The sequence below is a fragment of the Strix aluco genome, chromosome Z (genome assembly GCF_031877795.1).
Source record: "Strix aluco isolate bStrAlu1 chromosome Z, bStrAlu1.hap1, whole genome shotgun sequence".
NCBI classification, from domain to species: domain Eukaryota; kingdom Metazoa; phylum Chordata; class Aves; order Strigiformes; family Strigidae; genus Strix; species Strix aluco.
In genome coordinates, this window is record NC_133971.1 from 36855716 (window position 1) to 36880369 (window position 24654).

Below are 24654 nucleotides of genomic sequence, written 5' to 3' on the forward strand. Positions count from 1 at the left end.
GTTGTCCCAGTTGTTATTTGTAACACACTAATGCCTGGAGGCTCCTGTCAAGCCAAGAGTCCCATTGTGCTAGGCCGTAGATAAAGACAGAGTAAGAGATCATCCTGCTGTAGGACCACAAACTAAACAGACGACATGGATGAAGTTCAAGAGAAAAAAAGAAGTATTGTTACGATTTTGCAAATCTGAAGTTGAGACACACATGGGAGAAGAGTGTGATCCAGCCCAGCACTTGAGTCTTCCCATTGGACTCAAAGGGTATATTTAGACACTCCCAGGCTAGCCCATGTTTCAGCAGTCTGGTCTCAGTCATCTCTGGAGTTCAGCAAAGAGTCAGGAACAGGGTCCTGCTCACTTGGTCCTTCAGTTCTTCACCTGAACTGCTTGGGCACAATATGACATTGATTTTTTTTTTTTTTTTTTCTGTCACAAGAAAGAAGGATAGTTCATTTCTAATTAAAATTAAATATATAGAACTATTTAGAAGTTCATGCTCATTACGTATTAGCAGATTTTTTCTTTTCCTTTTAAACAACTTGAAGTTGGTCACAAATATCCAGGCTATATTGTAGTTGAATATATGGGCCCTCACAAAACTTGAAACTCATTGAAGTATAACATGATGAAGTTTAATTCAGAGTTTGTAGGCAAGATTTTTGTTAACTATGTCAAGATAATTTCCCTTATTAGAAATAGCATGGTTAAGCTGGTTTTTGAGAGCATTTCTAATGTGTTTAGACTTATATTAATGGTATAAAATAATTGTGCTCTGATAGGAATCAAGATTTTCAGATTATTGGACCTTCTTTTTGGCGACCTGAGCTCCACAATTGTTCTCTTTCTTTTTTTCAAAAGAGCTGCAAATATTCACATTTTAAAACATACTGACCATGATTATTTGTGGAAACTGCTTGTTTACCTGAAGTTAAGTGCATGCATAAGCACTGCTTTGTCAAGTCTAATTTATTTAATGAGAATGTTCCAGAAAATTACAGTTTCTTGTCAGCCCATTAGAAATCAAAATTTTAATTCCTAAATTTAATACTATATTACAGATTATTAGTCTAATTCATAATATGAACTGACTGTTAGATTTCCTGACATGTTTTTCTGCTCCTGAAATCTGTCCGTTACTAGTTTACTTTGCTAGTTTATAGTTCCTGGAAGTACAAGAAATTTAGTGCTCTGGTGATTTGGGCTTTTCATGAATTTATGTCCAGTTTTTAGACCACACCCTTAGCACTGTGTATAAGAAAACCTAAAGGAAAACCGTTGCTTTGAGCCATCAGATCAGGTTCACCACTCAGTTTGCGTATTTTCGTGTGCATTGTATGTCTCCGTATACTTCACCAGCTCTAATAAAACTACTAAGGCATCACAGCAGTCTGCTGGAAGCAGAATATTGTTCATTTGGAAAGTGAAAAGTTTCTGTAATCCATTTTGTATTTTGAACTTGTGATGATACTTGAAATAAGCTGTATTTTGGGACCATCCTCTGCTCCCTCTACATTTCCAGTGGAAACTTGTTTCCATTTATGTTCATTTGAAAAATGTGCATATATGTGTATTCTAATACACGTATCACTAACATACATGTAACCATTTCAACATATCCAGCCCTATAAATTGCCTTTTTCCTGTTACATTCCTCTCTGTTAGCCACCTCTAAATGTCTCTGTGGTTTTGTATTAATATAGTTTTCCTTCAGTCAGTTCAAATATTCAACGTATCATATGTATGTCAGTCTTTGCAGAGGATGAAAACCTTTTGAATTCTGTTTTTTTATGAAGTATAGTAGTTGAAATATTCTAAAAGTTTAGTTTGTGCCTAAATACATAACCACTACTTAGGTATTTAGGAGATGGAGACAGACAACTAATGAACTGATAGACCTAGAGTTAGGACAAGCCAGGTGTTTAGGGGTACAGATGTGCCAGCATCCTGATGTAAGAAAGGCTAAAAGGACATTTTTCTCCGTTGCTACATATTAGTATAAATTTGGGTGCTAGTGGAGGCCAAAGAAGGAGGGATAAAAAAAATGTTTCAGATGAAAACTATGTCATCTCTTCACTGGGCTCTGGGAAGTAATACAGGAAGTACCAAACTGATGACTTTCAGCTGGGCTATAAACTGGCAAGTATGCAGAGTTTTCCTGAAGTTTGTACCTTAACAAGCACTGTCAGCTCCAGTTCCACTTGCACAAGGTTTCCTTAGCTTGATTCTGTAACTACCATATTCACCTTTTTAAGTACAGGATTATTTCCTCCTTGATTTTTAATTCTGGTATTGTCAGGTGCATGCAGGACATGATGGCATTATTCTTTTTTTGTATGCCATACGCATTGGAAGAGTCAGTTCAGTATGGCCAAAACACCCAAAAGAAAAAAAGAGACAGAGGAATGCACAGGTAAGTACCATATAAAATAAGACAAGAATTATTTCAGTTAGCATCACATAATGCTCTACAGTAAGGGTAAAACTATGTTACTACAGAAAAACAGTATTTAAAAAAAAAATTATTAGCTCCAAGAGTACAAGTAGTTTAAAAGCTAAATTGTAAATTTGGTAGGATAGTATTACTTCAAAGTGTTGCAAGCACCTTTAGCTATTATAAAATAATTCTACAGCTCTGTGATTCTATTCTGTAAGATTATCACTGATTTTCTCTGTGGTTTTTAGGACTTTGAAATTCTGTCAATCATATCTGTCTTTTATGGTTTTGGTTACTTGCACATCCCTACTCCACTTTGCACATCTCTGGTCTACCCTACATTCTTTACTTTGTATTTGTGAAAGCTCATAAAAGTCACTGGGGACTATGAAAGTACAAGGGTAAGAGAGAATTTGACCTCCTATTTCCTGAGCACCTCTAAGGAATCTCCTGTTTAAAGCAGCTGGAAAGAATTGTGAACAAACTGATGTTATGGGTGAGGCAACAGATGCAACCTGCAACAGACATTTCAAACCCTGGAAAAACAAATCCTTTCTCTTCGCTGAAATACTGCGTTCTTTCTGGAAGAAGAAACAGACACTCTCTTCTGCAGAAGCCAAGATGTCCAGAGTTTTTGTGGCCTGCTAGCCCCTGAGATTTGAAGTGCCAACAGGAACATTGGGCATTTATACCCATAACAAACAAGGAGCTGCTGGAGGCAACAGCCATTACCATCACTTAAATAGAAACTCTGGCAACTAACCATGTATCAAAATAGATTCTGAAATAAGAAAATGCCTTCTTTTCAGCACTTACTCAAATATCTTATTTTAAATTGTGCCAAAACTGAAGGGTAGCTGATATCCACATTAATTCTGACTGATTTTATGGGAAAATCTGGGAAGACCTCTCCCCCAAGGTCATTCATATGGACAACATACTCCAGATTAGTTTAACTGGCTGCAGATGTCACTCCTTTTCCACTGCTAAATAGCTCCCAGTACGCGTATCAGGCTTAGTGGCCTTCAGCGTATTATGGCCTGGAAAGTGACCATGGCAACTTCTAACTCAGTATGCAAGATGTGTTCATTGTTAGGAAGGGTTAAACAGATTTTTGTCATTGCTACTAACAGAACCAAGGCTGTTGTTTAAAAGCAAGCTGGAGTGTCATTTGTGTTTACAGTGATGCTCAGGACATATCCTGTCCTGTTATAAAATCAGAGAATGTCATCAGCAGATGGAGCACATAAAGGGAGCAGTGTGGCTTTTTGGTCCATCAGCATTATCATCTAGGGAGGAAAAATATTTCTTACCTCTTAGGTGTTTCAATTTGTTATGGGTGCTACTGAGAGGGTAGGAACAAATGCTCAGAATAACTTTATAAAATAAATAGACAAGTTAGAACTGTTCTGTGACTGTAGGAGGACACAACCTTGAATGATTATTTCCATAATTTGTTTACCAACATGGTGCATTTTAAATATGCTGAGCAGTTTCCATCAACTGCTGATCTCAGACTGTCAGAGTGTTTTTCCTCTGCTTCTTCCACAAATCCTGCTTGATGCTGCTGACGTGTTTCATAACTTCCCTTCATTGTCTGCCTCCATCCTGCTTGGAGCCTGAGGGTGTCTTTCTTCATAATCAGTCTCTTTAGTTTCTGCCTGGCTTTGCTTTCTCATAGGGCAGGTTTTCTGAGCCTTCCTTGTCCTGAATGTTTAATTTACTCCCCCAGCAATCAGTTTCAATGACATCATGCAGGAAAGGAAGCTATTATTCAGGATTAGAAAAAGTGGCAGTATCTAGCTCTCATACTTTTATTTTGGGTGTGGAAGTATATCCAAGTCAGTGTAGTCTTTTGCGTAAAGTTGATGGGAAGACTATTTTCTTATATTCTCATTCTGAATACAGGATTTTTCTGTGTACGCATTTCTGCATATCTCTGACGTGCCTTCTAACGGAGTACAAGAGTGGAAGGCCTAATATTGTAAGCAATTTTCTATGTATGGCTGACAGAGTTAGAGGTTGTATTCAGTACAGTTCAAACAGCAGAAATCTGGTTTTAATGTGATAAACACTGAAATTCAGACATCAACAATCCTGTTGATGAAAGATTTACATAGCTAGTGCAGAGAAGGGCTGTCTCAGTGACAGGTGTTCACCCAGGGGTTGAAGAGAATCTCCCTGCTCTCCTTGTTGCATCTCTCAAGGCTTTAGCACTCCGTACCTCCACAACAAGGAAAAGTCAGTCAGGAGCACCTCAACTGGATCTTCTGAAAGAAATTCCTGGTCAGCAATTCACTGATACATTCCTTTGATGGACTTGGTTAATATCTTCTATTTTTTTGTTAAAGACAGTAAAAAAACCAGCTAATTAAATCCATTCAGTCTTGCAATACCTTGACCAGGCTCCTGCACACCAAAAACTTTTAATTTAGGACACAAAACTGTTTCTGAGATATTGCAGAAGTCCCAAAGACTTGAAGGCCAAGAGCTTTTGACAAGAACTTTGACAAGAACTGAACAAGGAACAGTAAAAATTCTTCTTAGCCTCATCCTGCAGCTACAAGAAGGGTGGTGGTGATCAGAGAAGGAGAATTCCCTTTCATTTACTGCTTCTTCACTCCATCTGTCAGTATATAAAGAGAAAACTTAAGGTGACTTTATTCTGTGCTTAAGGTTTTCTCTCCTTGACTTACCCCTTCACAGATGGGAGATTGGGAAATGGAGCGCCTGCAGTCTTACCTGTGGAGTTGGATTGCAGACACGAGATGTCTTCTGTTCTCATCTACTATCAAGAGAGACCAACGAGACCGTGATTTTGGCAGATGAATTGTGCTATAAACCTAAGCCATCCCTCGTGCGAGCCTGTAATCGCTTTGACTGCCCACCCTCCTGGTATCCTACAGAATGGCAAGAGGTAAGAATGTCTGTGTAATTTCATTTTATGCCTGCTAAGAGTAGTCATTACATGCATTATTGATGCATCTAGCCCATCAAGAGGATTCATTAATCATTCCAATGAGCGATTAAAAAACTGAAAATGTGTTCATTTTTTTCTTAAAAAAAAATTCATCTACATTTTCAGAGGTAAATAATGACTATAGCTACTTTGAGTGCAAAGTTACTGGAAACTCTTTAACAGCTGGCTATAGATTCCAGACAAAAATATCTGGAATATGATGGTCAGCTGCAGTGAGTGGATTTGGGTTAGCAATGCCAAGGTTTCTAGGAATACAAAGGATCAAGGAGAGAATCTCTAAAGCATGTTGGGTATTCTGTATATTCTCAAATAATGATTTAGTTTAGGACAAGAAACACTCATCCTTCAAAGTCACAAATGAGGTTTAGGCACTTTCCCTTGGGAGGTGGATGCCTTATTACGCTAAGGCTGAAAATTGCTGTCTATACAGCTGCCTATACAAGCCTTTCCGTCTTTGGAAAGCAACCTGAAATGAGTTTATTTGCTGCTGTCTGCTTGCAAATGAAAATGCTTGAGCAATTCAACAGACTTAAAGATGCTTCTGTTGGGTATATTACTTCACAGGAAGAAAGAGCCCTGCCTTCTTGTCAAGAGTAAAGGAAAAATTTGTTTGTGGTGGAGGTGCAGGCAAAAGGCCTGTTTAAATCTTCACTTCTGCTGAGTGCAAGGATTCATTCCATCCTATAAGAAAACTATGAGCCCTGACATGGTGCTTACATATGCCTACCCAAGCTTCATCTATAAAATCTTCTTTTTACTTAACCACCAGGGAGATTTAATATACTCACCTAATGAAGCTGCTAAATCTGTGAAGCTGTACTTCATGGGAGAGCTTTGGGTTTGGTCAGCCATTCCAGTAACAAAAATTTATGACAGCCTGATGTTCTGTTAAAGCTAGATAACTACCTATGGCATTAGACCTATGTTTAAAACAATTCACTTATATTTCATGCTTTAATTTGTTTACTGATATTCACATACACATATTTGCTTAGTTGTACTTTTGAATATTTCAAGGTTATGGTCATACATAAATGCTATATTTGTAAATAGCAAAGAGTATTCTACTAGTACATAACATAATAAAGTCAAGTATTTCGAAGTTAGGATATGCTAGAAGGAGTGCCTGTGCTTGTTAAAATCCTATAATTGGCCACAGATCTTACAGAAAGCGATTTTCTGTAAGTTTATTTATCTCAGAAGAGACATACATTACAGCATGCTGAAAAATTGACTTTCTGCTAACAATAAGCATTAGCTATAGGCCACCCTAGAATGGTACTGAAATAGCATCCACTAGAGCAATTTCCAAACAGATTTTTTTCAAGATTTGAACATCTTCCTCAACAGTGTAAACACGCATATTTCCACCTGTCTAAAGTAATGTTTTAGCCATTTTTGTATCTGCTCCAGGGCTCTCAAATATGCTGTCTTTTTGAAAGCTGTTAGGGAGGAGGGACCTCGATTAAGTATAAAGGCTTTAACAAGCATATTAATCAGGAATTAAACTGCTCAGTTCACACTTCTTGTGTTAGCTGCTGGATTCTCTGGGCTGGGTGGAGAGAGAGAACCTGTGCTGCAATTCATTGTTGCAGCTTAACAAAGGTCACGTTACAGCTTTTCTGCATTTACTTCCACAGGCTTTGCAGGCCAGCCAGCTCTGTACGTAGCTCCTCACTACATGGGCATGGACTATTTCCTGTGCTTACCTTTCACTGGGAGAAAACAGCACAAAAAGTATACTTCTCTACCTACTGTCTTCTGCCTTTGTTTAGATAAGTAAAGTGCAAGAAAAAAAGCTTAATCCATCAAAATAAATTTCCATTATCTCATTTTTAAAAGACATCTATCTTCCTCCTTTGCACCACCAATCTCTGTACAGTTATTTCCACCCTGTATGAAAGTCAGGCCTTGCAGTTCAGTCTCATGCAGGTTTCCCATGGATGACCTCCATGTGAAAACCTGCACCGTCAGGCCAGTGTGTTGCACTTAGGAATTATTACAGCTGTTGTTGGCTCCTAGGATATGTGAGTGAAAAGACCATTTGGACAGGATTTGGGTGGCTGGGACTTCTCCTGGAGGTGAGCTCCAACCAATCAGCAGAGCTACAATGGAGCCCTTCAGCAGAAGAAATCCTGCAGGAGGATTTCTTTCCTTTCATTAAGGGACCCACAACACCTCCCCCTCTCCCCAAATGCCTGGGAGGGTTCCCCACATATGGGGAGATGGAGTGCCTTCCTCACTCTAAGGAAGGTCCTTTAAAGCTTCACCAACACTAGAGAGTAACATCTGTTCTCCATACAGCCTGGTTTGAAGCCATTTCTTTGGTCTCATCTGTGCTGTTCATCGTGCTTTTCAGAGCACTCTCTCACAATAGTTTCAACCAAACAAGCAAACAAAAGATTTAAACTGCAATGAGCAATGTTTTCTTTTCTAATGCCTTTTATGCCTGTTAAGGAAGGGTTCTCCAGTTTAAATGTTGTTAGAAGCCCCAGTGTTCCTGACAGATAAACACACAATAATTATCAGTGTTGTAACATTTGAAGCAATTTTTTTAATATCTCTTTGCAGATTCAAGACTATTTATTTTTAAACGGTTCTGTTTCTTAGCTAAATCCACTAGGATGTTTATCTTCTTTTCAGTAGTGTGCTTCAGGAGGAAAGTGAATATAAGCTTTCATTTTTACAAGGCCCTATAATTATCTAGTCTGTAGACATCAAATGAGACATCCATTAGCAAATCTTCATCCTCCTTTGTTTTATTACTGAATAAGCACCACAGTCTCAGAGTCAGAATTCTTTTTTAGCTGCTCAGTGCTATCCTTGCTCCAAAGATAATTAGAACAATGGCTTGACAACAGTATGGGAAAACTGGTAACATTTTCAGATATTTTTCTAGCTCTTTTTTCTCCATATTATAAAAAGTCCTTTCTAAATCTTTAAGTGTCAGGCCTTAGAAGGCAGCTGAAAGGCCTGCTGAGAGAAAAATGTTTTCTCCCTTTGCAGATGCTTTATCTTACTGTAGAGTCATAGCAGAGAATTCATTTTTGAGAGTGAGGTCAAAACTTGTACTGCCGTAGTCTCACCACCTTGAGCAGAGGGCAACACAAAATTAAACCACCTGGGACAGCTGAGGGGTAGGACAACCCCTTATTCAACTGTCCCTGTAAGCAGGACTGACCGTCAAATGACATCTTTTCAAATATTCAGCTACTGCCCCAAATCAGTAGTAGTTATGATGCTGAGCAACAGTTGCCTAGCCCTTTATTTTTCATTAATAACTGCGCTTTTTTCCACAAAAAAATTTTTTTGAGAAGAGACCAGCTTCCCTGCCTCCCAAACAATGGAAATGGTGTGTTTGCCTGAATCCTGTGCATTGTATGCCTGTGCATAGAAGCTCATAAACATGTGTTGAGGCAGAGGGACAGCCCATTTCCATATCTGCTTTCAACAGTGACCATCAATTCTTTGTGTTAATTATCATTTACACATTGTTGTATGAGCAGAACAGATACTAAATTAATGATTGCTGTGAGAGAGGCCAAGGCCACAGTTTCACCAGCAGTTTAGGATGACATATGCCAGCACTTCTACGAAAAGAGAAAATAGCTGCTGTGAGGATGTCTTTCTTGCCCTTATAGCACCCACTCCCTTTTGTCTCCAGAAGTGCTGTGCAATCGTGCAGTTGTCCTGGTTAAAGCTAGCCAGAAATATAATTAGCTTTAGCCTAGATTAATTTTCCACTCTGTTTCACTATGCAGCCACACAAATGCTTATGCCAGCATATGGGAAAAGGCAGCACAAAACCAGAAATGACTGGCTGGCAGAACTGGGTGTATAGGTTGTCTTATTTGGTGTCAGTGAGCCTTGCCTTATGTTTGCTTAAGCTAATTGTTGAAGTAGGCATAATCAGGCAGTGAGCTGAGGAGATGCCACTCTGGAAGTTGGTACCCTGGCAAAGTCCCAGATCCCCTGTAAAGGAATGTCCGGGGATATCGGACTTGGCTCTGCTCAGAAGCTGTGGGGACCAGGAATATCAGGAGACATAGTTCAAACAGCCATGCTTTATCTACTTGGGTGAGTGAGTTGGAAGCACCCTGTGATACAAGCACCCTTCTCTGTTGTAACGGTGCTGTGAGATCTTTCTGAACAGCAGAGAGAGATAGCAAGTTATTCAGATGGGATATGTCTGAATGAGGATCCTCTAAAACCTGCTGTTTCGTATTGCCTGTAAATACAAGCAGATGTTGCTGTCACTGATTACCCGCTTTCTTGGAAAAATGTGAGGGCTGGAGGCTTCTACTAGAGAAAAACCAGCAAAGACCCCAGCATAGCAAAGGCTCCAGAGGTGAAATACAGGTACAGGCACAGCTCCAGTGCAATAATCTAGGACTGTGTTAGAAGAGCATTCCTGTGGACAAGGAGGAATCTCATTATTGTGTTTGGCTCTCTCTGGCACTTAGCAATAGAGTTTGGTGTTGAGTAGCAATTTATTCTTCACAGAACAAAGCTATGTAAATGACTGAAGGGCAAGAAGCCAGGAAAGATCTGTTTTGTTTTACTCTGTTTTCTGGTAGTGATGGAAGGGCAGGGAGACTTCCTGGGATTTGATTGATTGACAAAAGGAACATGCTTTTGTTGTATTCATACAGTGCCCAACCCATTTTGGCTCTGCTATATGATGACAGTCCTTAGGCAATCTTGAAATAATTCTTTTAATCATATTTTTCTTGATTTACTCTCTCCTCAGGAATGACTTGACCTTGAATGAAATGTTGATAAATGTTTTCTTTTGTTGAAAACTAAAGTATTGATTTATTTGTTTAATTTTTTGGAAGCCTTTGAGCTTTGTAGCATTCTAAGGAAGTAGGACAAAAATTATTTTTACTCATTAGAGAGCAAACCAAAATGAATATAAATATGTCTTTCTTCACCTCCTTTCTGTCTTTCAAGGAAAATGTATATCCTAAATGATCAGCCTAGCATTAAAGTTTATGCAGCTCTCTCTATCTAAGAGAGAGGGGCCTTTCACAACTGCAATATTTTCTAAGACAGTCCCTTTTTAACAGCTTGAGTATAAATTTTAATACTTCTTCATATGGTTTTCTGCTTCTCAGGCATAATTCCCATGTTGCAAGCTATAAGCAACTCCTGGTCATGTCAGTGTAGTGCAAGCTCCCCCTTTGCTAGGAGAAAGGAGAAAAGGAGTTGAGCTGGCTGGACTGAGAAGAAAAACTGGGAGCCTGTTACCAGCCTCAGGAGGAAGGTCCTCAGGAAAAAGGGCTGAACAGCCAAGTTTACAAAAAAGATTCAGGAAAGCTGTTAAATCTGACTGGTCAAAATTTCCTGCCCTGCTTGGGGAGAAAATGGATACAGAGAGGGATATTTACGTTAAAGAGAGAGGGGAGGTGGGTTCTCTGAATATTAATCATCCCAATTTACTTTGACTCAAATAAACCTTCCTCCTTACCTTTTGGAAAGAGTACACACTGCTGTCATGACAGCCATAAATATAAAAAGGTTGCATAGATATATAATGGTTTATTGTATTAACCTTATAAACCAATTACTGAGACTAACAGCAGATTGTGGCTGATACACAGCTTTTGCATGAATTAAAAATCAAAAAAATGCCATAATGCAAGAAGTCTTCAAGTACAGGAATTCTGGACTAGACAGTTAAGTTTTGAGCTGTACTAGCAATAGGCCTCATGCAGGTCAGAAACTAGAAATGAGAAAATTACAAGAGGAAGAAAAACCAAAGTGATAAACTGGTGAAATTTTTATTTCTCACACTCTCAAATTTCCATTCGTTTTTCTTGCTAATGAAAACCCCTTTTTAATAAGCTAAATTTGAATATTTAGTTCAAGCTAATTATTTAGTTCATAGCTACTGTTATCTAATATGTATAATCAAATCCTGGAAATGAAGGTCTTGAATCATCTACTGCTGGAGAAGACTTTTCCACTTTCTCTGGCACTGTCAGTAACATAGTCAGAGCTCAAACAGAGACATTAGGATGTAGGTGCTCCACATCATGTGCAAGTGTCTCATTTTCCAGTTGGTGGTTACAGGAAAAGACAATTTTTCCACCTTCATACTGTAATTCTGACCTATTGTTTCCATGTCTTTTGTACAAACGCCTGAAAATAGAACATGTCAGAAATACTGAAGCAGTTTTTCTAAACATGAGCAAAATGAGCTGCTTCCACTTTCCAAATTATTTTTGACATTTTTAAAAGAAGTCTGCTTTGATGTCTCTGATTTTTTTTCGTATTTTCTATTTGATCAAAACTGAGTGTTGATTTTTTCCCAAATTCACAAGTAATTTTTTCTGCAAGTTGCGATGTTGCAAATGTGGTGTAAGGTGACTGACTGTCATCTCCTACAGTGTTCACAGACATGTGGCAGTGGTGTCCAGAAGCGAGATGCACTTTGTAAGCAGCACCTGGCAGATGGAAGCTTGTTAGAGCTGCCAGAAACCTTCTGCTCCACGCCAAGACCAGTTACCCAACAAGCCTGCAAAAATGAGGATTGTCCCAATGAATGGCTTCTCTCTGACTGGACACAGGTATGTTATTTGTATTTGTGAGTATTGTGCTTTTCTTGGCAATGAAGTTCCTTGGTCACCTGGAATAGAGGAGTCAAATGAGCTCAGACTGCACAAAGCATGTTAGCTATTCTTGTAATCTAAACCTGTAATCTATTCTTATCACCCTGACAGGGCATGTGATCTCTAGCTCAATTTCCTCTTTGGAGATTGCCTCCACAAATGTGGTTTAGCCATCCAGCCAAACCATTACGACCTCCCTTCCGGTGTAAACACAAGCCGTGCTCAAAACAATAAGCCCTGCCTCTGTCCACGCCTATACATATGTTCATCCAAGGCATCAACGAAGAGTAATCTTTACTTCTCCAAGCTAAATGCTGTTTCTTTCCAGAGCCTGGCTGTTCTGATGTCAGTAGTCTTTTCCTCTTGGGGCCACTCCAACATTTCCCTACAATGCAGAGAAGAGAAAGGAGGGATTCCTGCAGTCTGCTATAGGCACATCATTACAGACACTAAGCCTCTCTCATTCTAGGACACTGCTTTTGAGATGTTAGCTAGTTACTTGCTTCCTTCAGTTTAGGGATGGCAGAACAAACTGACTCTACTGAAGTCTCTTGCACTTCCCCAGGCTCCCTTTCTGGCCCCATATAGCTTAAGAAAAATTCTCTTTACATTTATGACAGTATAACTGAAAATATAATTTGACCTTTTAATGCCAGTAAGCATGAAAATCATTCCCCAACTTGCAATCTCTGCCGCCACTCTCTTTCATAGAAGGAGGTGGAAATTGTCTTAATTGTGAAAGAAACACCTCTCAGTTCATGGAGCTGTTGCACCTGCACCCTTCATATGTTCATCTATCTTGACATTTTACTCAAATAAGTGGATGTTCTCATGAAGTCTGCTGCCAGGAGACACATAGCCATTCCAACAGTGAAGATGGTAATTCTATTCCGGATCTGTCCTCTTTCACAAGAAGTTCATTCATTCATACAACTCACATTTCTGCATACTGGCACTTACTAAAATCAAATCTGACTTCACTCCTCCCCACTTCAGTTGAAGGCTGCCACGGTTTTGCTCTTCTTATCCTTTGTGTGTTTTCTCCCCCTCACTTCATCTCCAATTCCCATTATCACATGTGTACTCCTACATGTGTAGCTTTGTGCTACCAACTTTACAGCGCTCAGCCCACTTTCCAGCACCTTTACAAGACTGCTGCCTGGGTTCAAGTGCAATGGAACTGCCTGTATTCTCGCTTTCTGTGATGCTGTATACATAAATATGAAATAAAACAGGCATGCTGAATTCTATTGAACAATGCCGACCAGTGCCTCAAGCACCACAGTCTGGTATTAGAGGGTTGATACTCTTTTGTGTTAAGTCATGTGCGGTAACTACCAGGCTGAGGTAACTCACTGGTGTCTGAAACACTCGTCCACTTTTTATTTCTAACAGATCTGCAATGGTAAAGCTCAAAGATTAAGTTTAGGCCAAATTTTAGCAGAACAGGATGTATCTATGAAGTCCAACTCTATGTGGTCTGCTCTTGGCTATGAGCGGGAGTTTTTCCAGCCAGCAGACACAGACATACAGAAACAAAGTGTAAAGACGAGCTTTGTACTGTAGCACAGTACCATTAAAACCAGGGCCACCATCTGAGATAAAAAAGTGCTAAAAAGAGTGTGGGAAGATTCAAAGCCTCAGAGGACATAATTTATTTCATCTCCCTACGGTGCCTGCTCTGTTTGTAACTGAATGACCAGGTGCTGCTCAGCTTTATTCCACTGTGATATTTTGAAAGCTGTAACTGATCCGTACCAAGGTATGAGTATGCAGTGTGGATATGGGAGCTGAGGGGGTGTGTGTCACAAGGAGCACACTTTTGCTTTTAATACACCTTGTTCCTAATGTTTCTTAATCCATTCCTAGTGTTCAGTGAGCTGTGGAGAGGGCATCCAGAGTCGAAATGCCATTTGCAGAAAAATGCTGAAAACCGGGAGTTTCATCATCATCAATTCCTCACTGTGCCCACCTTTGCCATTCTCATCCTTGATCAGGCCCTGTGCACTGGGCAGCTGTGCAAGTAAGTGGAAAAGATACTTGGGAATGTCTGGGGAAAGGAGGCTTGGATGACCATGACCAAGAAATACTTGCTGTCACCTGCTTCATAACCTTCTCTTGTGCTAGTGTTACTCGGTCTTGCAGAGTGGCCACTGCTGCTGAGTTTTTCTGTCTGAACAAGTATGCTTTGTTTAGCTATAAGGCAAGTCAGTGGATGCAAGCTATAAATTTTACTGTTGGAGCTGGGTCTGAGCCAATGTGTTGGAAGGGAGCTACTAGTTTCTGGAAGAACAAGCTCAAAAATCTGACCCAAATCTAGATCTGGATTTCACAACTGGAATGTAGATGCTCAGAGATACAGCACAGCATCCTGAGGGCAGCTGCAAATAAACTCTGCTAGAATGGCTGCAAAGAAAATTGTTGGTAAGGGATTTTGTTGAAGATCATTTAAGAACAACCCTCTCTGACCTGAGATTTCTAATGAACCATGTGGCATAAGTTAGATGTATTTTATGTTGGTATTTCATGCATTTGTTGTTGCCCTTCACAAAGAGCAGTAGTCTCCCTGTATGCCCTTCCCTGAATTGCAGTAAGCCAGCTGGATATGCAAAAGTTCGGAAGTCAGCCTAGTTTCAGCTTAGAGCTGACTGTGAACTCTGAAACTTCTAAATGTTGGGGATGTCAGGGAGAAAAGAAGATCTGACAGTCAGAACCAAAGCTGGGACCAAATGTTGCATGGTATTTTCTAATAATATACCTATTATTACTATAATAATTAGTATAATAATAGGTATTGCTGCTTTATTTAGTGCTTCATACAAAGATCTCTGTCATAGAGATGTGGAAACTGGAAGGACACACTGAACTAGTGCACTTTAATAGGTTGTACTGTGTTTTTAAGCCTAGTCCAGACAGTTTTGTTCTGTTCAACATTACTTCCTGAGGTAGCAGCATTTTCACTCTTCCTTACTGCTGTGAGCTTCAAGATCAGGTTGCCTTTGATGGTTTGGATGGTAAACACTTGTCTTTTCAATGTATTCATTAAGCAACAATCTTAATTTAAATACTTTAACAAGTTAAATTTCCGCTCAAGTTTTCTCCCTCCCGTAAAGCTTTTGTCCCTGGCTCTTCAGTTTCTGCATGTACCCTGGGAGGGACTACTTTTGCATTCCTAAAGTGCGCCTCATTATTCCTCTTATTTTGAGTGCTCCAACTTATTGTTCAGCAGCTGGTGGCCAGTTTCTCCCATTACTGTCTAATGGGTCGAATGCTGCCAGCACCAAAGTAAACTGCTGGTTTTGTTTAATGGTATCACATACTAATAGTATTAATGATATTCCAGGACACAACAGGCCAGCTCATAAGGAAAGCCCACATATTATGGCCATAAAGAAAGTTTACATCCAGACAAGGAAGCAGAAGAAACTACATTTTATTGTGGGAGGTTATGCCTACCTGCTGCCCAAAACCTCCGTTATTCTCCGATGCCCCACAAGGAGGTTCCGGAAATCAATGATCACTTGGGAGAAGGATGACAAGAGGCTCATCAGCTCAGCTCACATCACCATTGCACCCTATGGGTATGTGAAAATTCATCGTTTGAAGCCTTCAGACACTGGGACATATACCTGCATAGCAGGGCCAGCCCAGGAGCATTTTGTAATTAAACTAATTGGAAGCAACAAGATCATTGCTGGGCAGCCAGCTGGTACTAGGGAGGAAGAAGCCATGAGAAAGGCCAGCTTAAATGAAGCCTTGCGAACAGAGGAGAAACATATCAACGGGATTCTCTTCAATGGGAGCAAGGCTGAAAAGCGAGGACACCTTGCTGACCCCAGCAGGTGGTATGATGATATTGTCTCAAGGCTTCTACAGCACAGGCACTGGCCAGGGGAAAATCTGGAGTCCTGGGAAGCCCAGGAGTCCACAGAGAGAAATGCATCCTCAGAGGAGGACCAGAGCCAAGAGTATAGCCTGCCATTCACTATGGTCACAGAGCAGAAACACTTGGATGATATCATAAGGAATTTGTCTCAACAGCCTGAGGAACTTAAAGATGTCTACACTGAGCAGTTTGTTGTGCAGCTGGCTCACAAGTATTTCAAGAGCCACTTGGAGCACCAGGAATCTGTCCTCAAAGCGTCAAGGAGAAGAGTAGATTCTACCTCTGTGGAGTACCCTCTCCACAGACATGTTTCTGGATTTACCAGCTCTCTGAGGACGTCATCTGCTGAAGCATTTCTTCCCACCTCTGTAGGCCTGGCAAATGGCTTGCGCAGACCTCATCAAAAGCCTGCCATTCTCCGAAAGATTTCAGCAGCACAACAGCTTTCTGCTTCAGAGGTTGTTACCCACTTGGGACAGACGGTGGTCCTAGCCAGTGGCACACTGAGCGTGCTGCTTCACTGTGAAGCAGTGGGAAACCCAAAGCCCACCATCAGCTGGGCTAAGAATGGAGAGGAGGTGAAATACAATGATAGGTAAAACATATTATTCAACTTTTAAGAAAATAATTGATATTTTGACTCTTCAGTTTCCATGTTTTACTGCCTGTCAGTCCCATGGACAAAACTGTGTTTTGCTGTAGTCTGATTTCTTAACAGAAAGAAGGGCTAAGACGTGGTAAACAGGGCACTGTAATTCTTCAGCAAGGTCTGGATGCTGGGTCAGTCTGTTGTGGCAAACAGGAACTTTATTCTGTTTCAGTAAGTAAAAAGAAGAGTTTGTAAAGTACTAAAGTGGGTAAGTGCCTAATGCAGTCAATGGAGCACTCCACATCTGGAGCCTGGGAGGCTTAGTGTAATTTCCCATCTGAAGGTGGAGGTTTCTGGTATGAAGACTAGTTTTGAGATACAAATTTGAGTATTGATTATTAATATTACTATTATCATCTGTTGGAGATAATGAACTGCATTTCTCACAGTGCTCCAGCAGGGTCTGTCTGACATGGTTGTGGCAGCAGAAGATGGAGAAAGTGAAGCTTCTGCCTTCCACACATGTATCTGTGTGTAAAACTGCCCCAGGATAAACCTCAGGGCATTAACATCACCATTCCCCATGTAAGTTCTGATAAAAGGCTGTGGAATGAAGTATGCGGAACCATACTTCATGGCTATTTGCAGTTCTGCTGTTATCTCAACACACTGATCTCTAAGCATAGGTCTGCTGATGTGAGTTGTGCATCCTCATCTGTTCAAACTCCAGTGTGCTGGCCCCAGGTGCAGCCTGAGAACTTGAGTAATGCAGTGCTTTTATCAGTGTACCACAATAATGATGTTGGTTTTCCTTCAGGTAGCCTTTACCTGACTGTCACTCCACCTTATTCATTTCTGTGTAAGAGCACACAAAAAAGACTCTTTTCAATGCCAGCTGTATGCTTAACTGTGTTGATGATATACATTTTTCTGATGTGTGTACTTGATATTTTATAGTTTGGTTCTGTTCTGTGAGAAAGTGATATATAAGGATAGGCAGAGACTGTAAGAGGCAGTTACATTAACCAACATGGTACAACAAAGCAGTCCAGGGATCTGCTAGCAGCTCTTTCTACACAAGATACTGACCTCAGTTAAGACATCTGAATTTAGTCATAAGGTCAGCTTGAGAAGTGAGAAAAGATGGAGTCAAGGCAAAAATTAATTTCCAGTGTGGTGTCTGTGGATCATCTTGATTTAAGTATAATTGATCCTTCTGCATATTTATACAATTAGTTTATTAGCTCCTTTCGCACTTTGGCAACTGAATCACTCCAAAATCGTTGTTTTCTCTAGTGTACTGAGTTTCCTGGTTCTTGTCTCTCTTTCTGTGTTTGAAGGCTAGTAGGTGTATTAGGTTTCACACAAAAAATGGTAACTTTTGCAGGGGGAGGGGACACTAAGAGCAAGAATGTATCTCGTGTGGAAATCACATGTAGTCTTAATCAAGACTCGAGCCTATAGTACCCCTTTATTTGGCCATATTCCTGTGGAAATATCTTCGTGGCCCCCCAAAAGTTTCATATAGAGATTTTCATTGCCAATGGTTACATCCTGTTGGAATTGTGTCATTAAGGGATTTTTTTTTTTTTATGACTGTGATTTCTGTGGTATACTTGAAAGGGAGTGGAGGTTTCAAGTCCATGTGTGGTTAATGCTGGACACTACACCCATGAGAAAATTACAAGTTTATCTCACAACATATAAACAGCCATGGTGTAGCAACAGGAAGAATCATTTAGCTGATAATAAAACAGTCTTACAGTTTCTGAAATTTTAGCTTGGATTTCATATTGTTTCATTTTACAGTGCCTTTCAACTTTTTTATTTTAAATTCAGTTTGGCTGAAATAGCATTAAATGCTGTGTTTATTTCTGAATTGCAGGCAACTATGTGTGCTCAAAATTTCTATCAGACTCAGGGAAGTACACTTTATTTGCCAGCTAGTAGCATTATTCATTGACAAAGGTTGAGGCAGTTTCCACTTTATGAACTTCCTTCTGTACTCATCACATATGGTTCCTCTAGGTTGGTGGGTGGGGGAGGAAATGAGCAGTGGTCTGGGCTTCAGCATCTGTAGCTTTGGGCTTAATGGAAGTTTAGAAATCACGGTGCATATAAAAATTGGGTTGTGGATGTTTTGCTGGGTTCTTAACAGCAGTATTCTGGTTTTGGCTCAGAATGCTCTTGCTGGCTGCCAATCAGCTGTGTAAATGAAAACCACTGTTTAAGCAGTCTCACAGCGTACTGCTGTAAACTGCAAGGCCATCTGCATGCAGTGGTATTTGGTATGCTCAAGCTGTCTTTCAGCTCTGAGGCTTGCCTTCTTCATACTTTACCAGCCACTGAATGGAGAAGAGAAACCAGTTTCCAGCCCACCTCTGTCATAATGGGAACAAGAAAACTAATATACATGGGCCTTCCTGTACTAGTATCAAAGGGAGACGTTTTTGGTGAGGCAGGTCAGAGAGTTGCACTGAAGTGCCTCAACTCATGCCCTACTGAGTATACCGAGATTCTGGTTGTATCTGGTTTGTACTGTGATTTTTAGAGTGTAGGCTGCTGATTTTAGGTTGGGTGATAGCTGTCTGTATTGTGTAGTACCAAATACTTAGACAAAGGCACTCACTTTCATGCATTGTGGCTGTGGATTTTGTCTGGACCAGTAATATAGCAATGAATGGCTCTTTTCCCATTGCCTCCTTCCATGAGCTGTTCAATCCACCTAAAAGCATGACTCCTACTACATAGCTTCACCTGCAAAAACTTAATTTCTTTAGCTTTAATCTAGGTACTGTCACAAAAAGATATAATACAGGCCCCAAAAACATGTGGTTTTTCAGTTACTCAATAGAATGAAAATGTATGACACAAAATGCTGCAGCAGTTGAAAATATCGGTGTGGTTCCAGTAAAGGATCCTTGACTTGAGGCTGCATATTCAGCCTGAGTGAATATTTAACATGAGTGTCCATATTCTCTTCTAAGGTTAAAGTGTCAGCGTGGGTTCTGAGTGCAGTTTCAGAGCCTGCTAGTATCTGTACCAAAGTCTGGAGACTTCTGTAAATGATGGCAAATGTTTTATTTCAAAGAAAATTCAGATTAACTTTCTGATGAATCAATTTTAAAAGTGAAAAATCTTCAAGGGATTTATGCATTGTTTAGTAAGCTTTCCAGATATGCTGCAGTTTCCATCACTGGGAACATGTTGGTACTTGATAATTCAAGTTTCTAAAACAGAAATGTATTTTATAAATGGACATGAAACAGATTGTAAACAGTAAGTGATAGAGTTAGGTGTTTGCAAAGTGGTGTCTGAATTAATCACTGATATAGGTCCATTTTTGTCTTGAAGACAATGCAGTGTGTAACAACTGAGATGAGACTGATTAAACGTTAAGCTGTATTATTTCAAGTCCATAATCGAGATTCTGAAGACATGCTGCTGACAGAAAGAACTGCTACAGCTGATATTTTTTTCACCACTGACAAGCAACTCAGTACCTAACAAAAATAGCAATCTACGAGCAAATAGGGAATCCAGCCAAAACCATTCTATACAAAGAGGGATAATAAAATATCTGCTTTCATGAAAAGCAGCTATGCCAAACTGTGACACACAAATAACAGAAAGAATTATTGAAAAGAAGAAGACATTAACTTTGTTTCTTGAGAAGGACATTAAAACTTGGGTTGCAAAGATAGGATGATGGAGCTGCATTGGAGGGGTTTTTTTGGTTTTTTTAAAGACAGTTACCTACCTGTCCTATTTCTATTTCTAAAAAATATTTGTGCTGGATCTTGAGATGACTTAAACTGACAAAGAGAGATTTACATCAGCGGAGTTGATTAACAACAAACAAATTATGATCCCTTGTGTTTTACAAGGTGCAATATTAAGCAAGCTCTTTCCTCAACATGAAGGTGACAGGAACATTTCTAAAAATTTTTTAGGGCTTTGTAGGTGTTAGTTTGATGTAGGACTGACTGACCAGCCTACATACTGTATTTGCACACATGTGGACAGAACACACACAACTTTTAACTGTTACATGATTGGGGCAAATTCTGAAGCTCTAATGAATTCCATGTAGAGATTGAACAGTGTTAAACTAAAAAAATCTACGTGTGAGATACTGATGAATGCTAACACTAGTTTTGTAAGTAAATAATTTGTTAGATGCTAGCACTGTTAGCAGTGGCTAACTAGAAGTCTGCCCTGTTTATGACTAGGTGATAAGAAAGAAAAGATCCTTGAAAGCAGAAGTGGGGAGGGAATTCTTTCAACCATTGGGGTTTTTTTTGCTGTGCAAGCAAAGATGCAATTTAAAAATGACTAATGTTTGTTTTGCAAATGAGCATTTTTCTAAGCACTTGCAAAACTTGGTTGACAAAAAGCAGTTCTTTCCTTTTATTAATAACAATTATTACTCAGGAAAAGGTCAAAAAAGAATTTTAACTCTGGATTTTTTTCTATAATAGATTTTGATGGGTGGCCCTAATCTGGTTTGTTTTAGACATCTACCACCCACAGTGTTGTGCAAGATCAAGTATCTGCTGCCTTTTGGTTCATGAGACAACAGTTTTCATTGGTAGGGTGGGAGTGGAAAGAAACGCATCAATTCCAGGATCTGTGAGCAGACTTCAATTGCATGTGTTTTACAGGCATGTCCCTCCCCCACTTTCACCCTTGTCACTGTCAATCACAGCCTCAAATAAGAGTTTACATACAGCAACTGCTGAAAGTTGCTGACAAGAAAAGTAATTTATCATTAGGTTTTATCAGCAGTTTCAGTTAAAAAATTAAGAGAAAGGAACAATAGTAATTAAATACACTGTGCTGAAAATAAGGGTACATAAGTATTGGCAAGAGCCCATGGACTGAATTCTTGTTAAATGGGTATATGTCAGGACCTGATGGAGTTACACCACTGCAAAACCAGACGGTGAAAAGAAGCAGTTCATAAGAGCTCTAAGGCCATATTCATCCCATTTAACCATGGGCAGTACAATGAGATCACGGTAGGCTTGTCTTACTGTCAGAGGAAAGAAGCAGTTGGTTCAGCCCAAGGAGGAGCTGAGTATTCCTCTCTGTCTTCACTGACTATTAGGGGAGCAACAAGACTGCTGAGTTTGTGCAAATTTCCCACCAATCAAATAATTTGGAGACTATTTCAGGCTTTGAGACTGAGCCTGTGGTTCACTTCTTTCTGCCTCGCTTCAGCAGGTTTTATGATTTTTCCCTTGCAATAATTTGGCTTTTTCTTTACTATTGCTACTCCTACTTTGCAGAACTGGGAGGCAGAGAGACTAGGTAACTCATTCAGCATCATACAGGAAGTGATACAGCAGAGGAGGAGGTTTCACAAACCATGGGCAGATGTCCAAAGTACTCAGCAATCTTTCTCTTAATACACATATCAGCAGTAGAAGAACTGGGAATGAGACTAAAATTTAATTTAAGTAGTCACAGCTCACAGTCTCAATGTAAGACTTTAAATTTCTTAATAGATTTTAAAAATATAACCTAAAGGTCTGAACTGTAAAGAAATTACCTAAACCTGAAAAAATCCCAGTAAATGTATTCATGCTTACACAAACTGAGAGACTATTACATCTTTCTTTCTTCTTTACTCCAGAATGCTACTTCAGCCTGATGATTCCTTGCAGATTCTGGCACCCATAGAAGCTGATGTGGGTTTCTATGCTTGCAATGCATCCAATGCCCTGGGATCTGATTCTGTCTCCATTGCTGTCACTCTAGCAGGTAATAGTTCATGCTCTCTGATTGCAGGATGGTCCCTGCCACTTGTGTGATTCTGGACAGAAATTGTTTGGGGGGGAACAGATGGTTGTGGATGCTGGGTGGGCAAAGTGGGTAAAAGAGTGGTGATAACACGGGGTGTGAACTCTGGAAAATCCTGAGGCATAGTCCAACTTTCACAGAGCTCATGAGATTTGTGGGATTCTGCAAAAGATCGATGCTTTTTCTCACTTGCTGCATCTGACGTGTTGTCAAGACAGTGCTCATCCTGATTATTCACAGCCTGTATACACAGTGCAGTCCAAGACTCCCAATTTTTATGCTCCATTTTAAAGCTTATGGCTGATCTCTTCAAGTCTAACAGACTGATCAAAGGACTTATTCAGATGTACATTAGGCAAGCCTGAAAAATACCAGAGCTGAAGAGCTAGCCCCTTGCAGGATCAAGCCCCGTATCATATTTGATCCATTGTGGCACAAGCATGGCTAACACTGTTTCAATTGCTGGCAAATAGAGGTTCACAAAAAATTGACTTCTGTGTTTATATTTCTCTAGTAACGGTTGAGTTCTAAAGCAGACTAAATATCCTTTGTTAGTTTAAATTTCAGTTCTAAAGAAAACTCACCCAAACAGAAGTCAAGGGAAATGGGAGGAAGTGCATGAATCCAGCTTCTTCAAGGTTCATTGATAGGCAGTGTCAGCAGGCTCACAACCACATCAGGAGTAGTAGAAGAACAGAGCAATAAACATGAATGAGGAGCTGTTGAGTAAGATGAAGGGACAGAAGAGACAGCTAAGGACTGTGATGAGGCAGAGAGGTCTTACAGAAGGAGGAACCTATTAATCACAAAGGCAAAAGGAAACACATGAGGAATGCTAGAAAGCTTATTGATTTCTTTATTGACCTCTCCTTCTCACTACTCCAGAATGTAGAAGCATTTGGAGGCCTCCAATGTACGGACAGTGACCATCAGCTGTCAGTGTATCCATGTATGATTAGAGGAAGGAATAGCTGTTGATGAGCTTGAATTTTTTACTCTAAACACAGAGAAGATTTCAGGCAAGAGGAGCATAAAGAAAATCTAAGAACGCAGCAATGGCCAGCAGTGAAGCTCTGATGATCAGTAAACCAACTGGAAAGAGACCTTGTCTGTCCCTTAGGAGTAGAACAGCTGAATCCCCCAGAGTGGTAAAGGAAGATCTGCATTAGAGCTACGTATTACATGTAGGCAAAAACAAAGAGACTGATCCTTTTTACACTACTGCAGATCAGGAATCCTGGGCAGACAGTATCAGGTTTTATATGGAGCAACTCTATAATAAACCTCTTGTGTTGCACCAGCAAGAAGCTGAACATAAGGTTAAAAAAATAATCAGTCAAAGGTGCTATTCTGTCCATATTGCTCCAGTGAGTTTAAAAGTGACAGTCTTGTACAGTGTAATTTGTGGAGACAATTTTGTGTGAAGCTATAGAAAAATGAACTGAGCATTAGGTATACATGTGGCACAGGAAGTCTAATAGCTTTTTCATTATAATTAATTATCAAGGCTGTAGTTTAACCATTTTAGATTAATTAACATTCATGCATCCCAGACTCAAGTTGAACTCTACTTGGGAGCCGCTATACATTTCCATCTCAAATCCAAGGCAGAGAGCTGAACATCTTCTAAAATGAGGCCATAAATATCAAAATGAGATACTGAGCAGTTTTTGGAACAAAGCAACAATGTTTTTGGCACAATGGCAGTACTTTTTCAAAAAAAATTGAAAGCTTGAGGCCATCTTTAGAGGAATCAGGAGTGGGGCCGAAAGCTTATTTCATTGAAGAATTTTCCAGTTACTTTAAAACATGCATGGAAATAAAGACAGTGGAATATGCTTCCATATTTCTCAGTGGTTTGCTACTCATTTATGGGTTGAACAGTTAACAGATTTTTAATCTCTTGATGAGATTGTGGAAACCAATCAGGAAAACAAAAGCCTGATGGATAGCTGGAGGATTTTTCTTTCTTTTCTTCAGGCTTTGCTACAAAGCATCAAAACTTTTGGTGATATTTCAACAATAAAATGTAATGTTTTAATTTGCTATTCTTAGGCATTAAAAGCAAAAGAAAAATTTTTAAAACACCAAAAAAACCCCCAAACTGGTATGACAGGATGAAAGACATCTTTTAAAAGCCTGGGAAATATAGCTATATGGAACAATTTATAGTTAGGGCTGAATTAAATTTTCAGGACTCTATATAAGCTCAATGAAATCAAATTTTTTTTCTCACCACCATCTTTTCTTCCTTGGTCACCTCCAGATTAACACACAAAGCAAGCCAGTGGTAGACATTAGCCTAAAACTATAGCTTCTGGAGTCAGATAATGATATCTGAACCTGTTT

The 24654-nt window shown here is 39.7% G+C and overlaps 1 protein-coding gene across 1 annotated transcript in view; it reads left to right on the plus strand.

Annotated features, from left to right (window-relative positions):
* The window catches only part of ADAMTSL1 (ADAMTS like 1), a 215776-nt gene that overhangs the window by 150509 nt on the left and 40613 nt on the right, over window positions 1-24654 (plus strand). Inside the window, exons 16-20 of the mRNA XM_074812177.1 lie at window positions 5138-5348; window positions 11804-11983; window positions 13895-14048; window positions 15369-16506; window positions 22139-22266. Coding sequence (XP_074668278.1) covers window positions 5138-5348; window positions 11804-11983; window positions 13895-14048; window positions 15369-16506; window positions 22139-22266 — 1811 coding nt within the window. The remainder of the gene's footprint in view (window positions 1-5137; window positions 5349-11803; window positions 11984-13894; window positions 14049-15368; window positions 16507-22138; window positions 22267-24654) is intronic.